The 5,923-nt window shown below is 35.8% G+C and overlaps 1 protein-coding gene across 1 annotated transcript; it reads left to right on the top strand.

Moving 5' to 3' along the window:
- The first annotated feature begins 1,324 nt into the window (after nt 1–1,324).
- LOC135074185 (arylsulfatase B-like) lies at nt 1,325–5,408 on the top strand. Its single transcript, XM_063968486.1, has 8 exons — nt 1,325–1,389; nt 1,475–1,550; nt 2,120–2,279; nt 2,754–2,977; nt 3,381–3,489; nt 3,652–3,804; nt 3,942–4,616; nt 4,699–5,408. The coding sequence occupies exons 1-8, from the start codon at nt 1,373–1,375 to the stop codon at nt 5,079–5,081; spliced, it is 1,797 nt and encodes a 598-aa protein (XP_063824556.1). The 5' UTR covers nt 1,325–1,372; the 3' UTR covers nt 5,082–5,408.
- The last annotated feature ends 515 nt before the right edge of the window (nt 5,409–5,923 follow it).

Consider the following 5,923-nt stretch of genomic DNA (forward strand, 5'->3'; position numbering starts at 1 on the left):
TTGTGACAGCTGAAAACGATACCATATCACTTCCAGAGGATTTAGAAAGGGTGATTTTTGGAACATTAATCTTATAAGTGTCTCTACTCTACCAACTTATTTACAAAATTTGGTTTCCTACACCATCAATGTTGGTATCATCATCATTTGGTTTCTCTTATTTATCATAAGCAAATTAATGATTTAGCTTACACTCTCCAAGATGGGCAGACGGGATATTTATTTGTTTATCTATGGCTGGGTGGAAGTTGTTAGAAGATGGAAATGGATATCAACTTTTAGGTACACAAGCTTTTTCCTCAAAAGTTAAGGGCAAATTACGTTAAACGTTACAATATGCGGTGGCGGAAAAGCGAAATAAACCCAGATGTTCTCATTTCCGATGCAAATTATTGTTTTATGGCAAAAAGTGGAAAAACAACTGTTTAACAACAGAGTTTCTTTTTGCTTCAACTTCATGAGAGTTGTTTCTGCAACTTCGTAACGACATTTGAATTTAGTCGAGTTAGGCGCTCTGAAGTTACATGCTTGCAATTTTAATTAACGTTTCCCTGCGGTAAAATAGAGTGCCTTTCGCATGTTAAAAGAGTAAGATGATTTTTTGTTTAAACGAGAAAAAATGTCTTTAAATCAAGATATGAAACACATGGATTAGGAATTTGCGGTCGTTTATTATAATCGATAAATATAATGACATATAAGTAAGTAATTAAGTATATATTCACAAAAAAGAAACATATGTTAGAGGTCTAATAAATAGGCGTTAAATAGAGACATCAAACATAAGTAAAAGTTTTGGTTTGTTACGCAATGATTAGCATATCATTAACATATATTGCTCGGCATAGCCACCATCTTGCTAAGGTTAATTAAAGAAACACATGTACCTACTGGGAAAAATGCGCGTCACACACCGAAACTATTATTCTCGATACACTTTGTTATCTTTATTATACTTGTGAATAATATAGGTAATTACAGACTGTTTGACCAAGTGTGGTAAATGGTGGTTTCATGTTCATAAGCTGAGCGAATCACTTTTCCTATTGTTTAGTAACAAAAATGTATTACTAATACTATAGACGGAAAGCAAATGTAACGTTTTGAGTAAATCAAGGATCGTGTTTTTTATTTTACAGCTGTGCCTTTATTGAGTAGGTATATTACAACAATAATTAAGTAATTACTTAATACTTAATATTTTATTTATATGTTCTTGCTCGAGTAAAATTAATAAAACGCCTATTTCGTGCACAATGTGACAACCTTTACCCAGGTAAGGTCGGCACACGAACCATAATTTTGAAATAACTTATCATTTGAGTTTTTAAATGGTTGTTCGGAAGTCGGCTGTAGTTATTTATTTATCAAAATGTTGTTTTGGAATTGGTGAGATTGATAATAATTTAAATGATGTCTATTTTCTAAATTATACCTGGTGACGAGTTAACAACTCTATTGTCTTTTTTTCCAGTTTTTTTATTCTTTTCATCGTTGCTAAAGCTCAATTCTTAAAGCCGAATATAGTTTTTATTGTTGCCGACGACTTGGTGAGTACTTATTTTATGATTTTAGACTTAGAATAGCTCTTAAATAAACCTCATAGCTATTTAGTAAGTATCTTTACAAATTGCAACAGAATAATAAGCATAACAAATGTGAAATGGGTGTGTTATATTGTAATGTAAATGTATTTAACATATTATTGAAATTACAATATTCTAGTAACCTATAAATCAGACCGAAGTTTATATTGAAGTAAAAGGTTTAAAATAACGGTTTCTGAAAATTTAGGAAGGCCAATTTAGTGTGAATTTATTCTAATGATTAAAATATTAAGCCACGGATTATTTTCTGACAAGGGTCGGTCCGATTGTGCCATGTCAGATGTCATGTGAGCATAATAGGTAAATAAATTAATTTAAGTATATGAAGGTATTACGCGACTTATGCTTGTATTTATAAAGGTATTTATTCAGGAATTCGACATTACTATTTCCCTAAAACATCTTTTGGATTGCTACGATATCTTGAGGTGCAATACAATGTTAGCTATGGTGCTTGTTTACACGAAAGTGTAATACAGTGTAGACAGATTCGAATTGCGTGATTGCTTCAGGGATGGGACGACGTGAGCTTCCACGGCTCGGATCAAATATTGACGCCCAACTTAGACACGATGGCGTACCAGGGCTGCCCACTCCAGCAGTACTACACAGACGTTGAAGGGACACCGTCACGCAGCGCTTTGTTTACGGGGAAATATGCTATGCGACTTGGTAACTACGAGCATTTTGTCATTTACTTGGAAAACTCGGTTGGATGAAGATTTTTAGCATAAAATCGCTGTTCTTATAAATTCTTGAAAATATCTAGAGGAAGACTACATGCTTGTAAATACTGAACCACAAATTTCATTTTCTTAATTTGAAGCCATCAGTATTGCTCATAACTCTCGGAAAATCTAAATACGATATCATACGAAATAAAATAAAATCATCAATTTTTATTTTAAAGCAAAAGTCCTATAATAAACCTGCAGTGTATCAATGACGCTCATATTTATGTGGTTAATAACAAAAAGCTCACACTATCAATCGACTGCAATGCAGATCCACTATATTTGGTTTCGTATATCTGTGCCATTAATATTTAATGGTTTGAAACGATGGACTTTGGCCAAAGTTAAAATAAGAAATATTTTTAAACTCAATTTGTATTTTTGAATCCAAAATTTTGAAATTGTTTTTCAGGTACCCAAGGAATATCGATAAAACCTTCGGAAGACCGAGGAATACCACCTACAGAGCGTCTCCTACCCGACTATCTGAAGGAATTAGGATATGCAACTCACTTGATAGGAAAGTGGGGCGTCGGAAAATCTAGAGCACACTATCTCCCAAGTAATAGGGGATTCGATACGTTCTACGGCTTCTTGGGCGATGCCGTGGATTACTTTACATACAACGCTATAGACGTACGTATACAACGCGGTAATCTTTATTAGGGATAATCTTATAAGGGCGACTTAACAAAAACCCACAGCGGTCGTAAAACAAACTCAATAAAGTGGAAAGAACCGAACGCCGCAATATTTGATTCTCGTTACGTTTTATTCGGTGCCAACAGCGAATGAAAATTTTTGAAAGGAGTTTTTGTAAATCTGTTTCGAGCTTTGCACCTTACGTCGCAAAAACAAAGTCTATTTTTCTGTGCTTTAGAAATGTTAAAAATTACATTATTCCATTACACATTCTGTTAGAAATTATCATATTTTTTCATCTAACAAAGCTATTTTATGGTCATTTGGCCTGTCTTTGAATAACAGAAAATAATGTTGCGATTTAATTTTTGAAGCTTGATACAAAATATTTTTTCAGAAAAGCGATAAAGCCACCTTTTACGGGCTTGACTTATTTGATGATATGGATCCGGTTGAAGATGAAAGCAGACATCTTACGAACATTTTGACTGAAAAGGCCGTGCAAGGTAAATTCAGTTATACTTTTATGTTACGTACCTCATGTTCCGTAGGAAGTAACTTTAAGAAGCCAACATTTTGAGGGATCTCTCTACAATCGGAATGCGTATAAATCTAAGTAATGTCTAGGTATGCGCTACTGAACAATAATTGCGTTTTTTTACTTTCAGTCATAAGAGAGCACAACACGTCAACGCCACTGTACTTGCACATTTCACATGCAGCACCGCACATAGGAGGAGCGTTAACAGATTTGCAGCCACCCTTGGATTCCTTGAAGGATAATGAATATATTGCACATCCTCTGAGAAGGCTATATGCAGGTAATTTAGGCACAAATTATGCTGTTCGTATCATTTCAATACGTAACCAATTACGAGTACTAACAACTATTATACAGTTAGTGTATTGTATTTACTTTTGGGTACCAACAAAGATTTAAATGTTCATGTTATTACAGGCTTGGTAACGAGCTTGGATAAAAGCATTGGCAACATCATCGCCGCCCTAGCCGAGAGAGAAATCCTGCAGAATACACTGGTTATTTTCGTGTCCGATAACGGAGCACCTACCATAGGATGGTCCCAAAATTACGGATCTAATTTCCCATTTAGAGGTGCTAAAAGCACGCCTTGGGAAGGTGGTGTGCGATCGGTGGGCGTAGTCTGGCATGCTTCAATACCTGCTAGAAGATATAATAACCTCTTTCACGTCACCGATTGGCTACCAACTTTAGTCAGCGCAGCCGGAGGAACTGTCACCAATAAAATTGACGGCGTCAACCAGTGGAAAAACCTTATAAATGACGACGCAACACCGCCAAGACAAGAAGTTCTCATATCCATTGATGAACTGAGAGGATGGGCTGCGTTAAGAGAAGGTGACTTTAAAATCGTTGTAGGAGATTTCAGTCAAACTTTAAACAGATATTATGGAATGGATTTAAAACAGGTCAAACATGCTCGTATGACACCGTTCTACGAGGACGTTCTAATAGATAGCGAAACTGGCCACGTGTTTAAAGAAACTTTAAATTTAATATTAGATGTCGATTTGGCTGAAATCAAACGGAGTGATCTTAATCTGACGCAGTTATACCAAGGAGTCCATAGAGACATTTGCATTCCTTCAAAAGGTAGAGTATTGAATACTTGAGCTAGATATATTATTTTGTTTTGCACGATTCTTGTCCTAACTTTATTGTTATTGTGTTGCAGCTAAAGGATGCCTCTACAATATTACTGCTGATCCTCTAGAGACTCAAGATTTGTGGGACGATTCTCCAGACATCGTTAGGCGTTTGTCTCTCCGATTAAGATCATTTTGGTCGGATTTAAAGCCTCGCAGTCCACCACTATCAGACTTACGGGCGGACCCATCAGCAAGGGGTTTTGTATGGCTGCCATGGCTGGAAAACAACTCATCGAGTGTCACGTCCACTCCGTCACGACCATCGTTCCCATTGAAGGTTACGTCTGGTGAAGTAAAATACCTCATTAATATAAACATCAACGACCTCAGAACCAAAGTGAACAGCTACATAAACCGTATGGGGGGAGCTATCATTGATAGCGTAGAAAACTTATTTTCTTTAAGTTAAATTATGTGTCTGACAATCTGCTGAATTAAATGTATATATTTAAGAATGTATTGTATTTTATTGGTGTAAAGAGGCCACTTGAAAGTGTCTACGTGGGCAAACTAGCCAAAAATATTTATGCGGCAAATTATGTGAGCTGACGAGGTCCCCCGTCGCCGCTTCACTGGCGACGCTTTGATCAGGCACGGCGCGCATTAAAAAGGAAAATTGGTCAGCTTTTGGGACCGCATGGCTAAAAAACATTAACTCTGTTAAAAAGCAGATGACAGGATTATTGTAAGCAAATCAAGTTTATAATATTTGAATAAAGGCTGCTTTTTGTCATGATATGCTGCATTATGAGTACTTATATTTACACGACCTAAATAAGCTTGCACTACCAATACTATCTATGTTCTTGATAATTTTATTAAATCAACTAACAAGGTTTTTTAGGTTTTAACGATTAAGCTTTGATGTGCAAGATCTAAAGGCCGAAATTTCAGTGTCCGATCGTTCAAAGTAAACAGGCAATTGGAAACAAAACAAACGCATCATGAATAAAACATCCTCCTCCGCCCGATCCGATTGGTTTGGTATAATTGGAACAAAATCTCCAATGAATCAATAAATAGTGACAACGAGTTTTTGTTATGATGAAAGTGTCGCCTTTTGTGGAGGCAATAATATTTCAGGTCAGATATCAAAACCTCACTAAAATACTTTGTATGCTACAGGCACGGTATTAGGTATAAAGTTATTTTTAGGTCTACTTAAGAAGATTATCTAAAGACCAAAAACGTTTGATTCCAAATTATTGACCACTTTAAAACATAACGTTACGTTCGTTACCTACAAAAATT

Source organism: Ostrinia nubilalis, chromosome 8 (assembly GCF_963855985.1).
Source record: "Ostrinia nubilalis chromosome 8, ilOstNubi1.1, whole genome shotgun sequence".
Classification (NCBI taxonomy): Eukaryota; Metazoa; Arthropoda; class Insecta; order Lepidoptera; family Crambidae; genus Ostrinia; species Ostrinia nubilalis.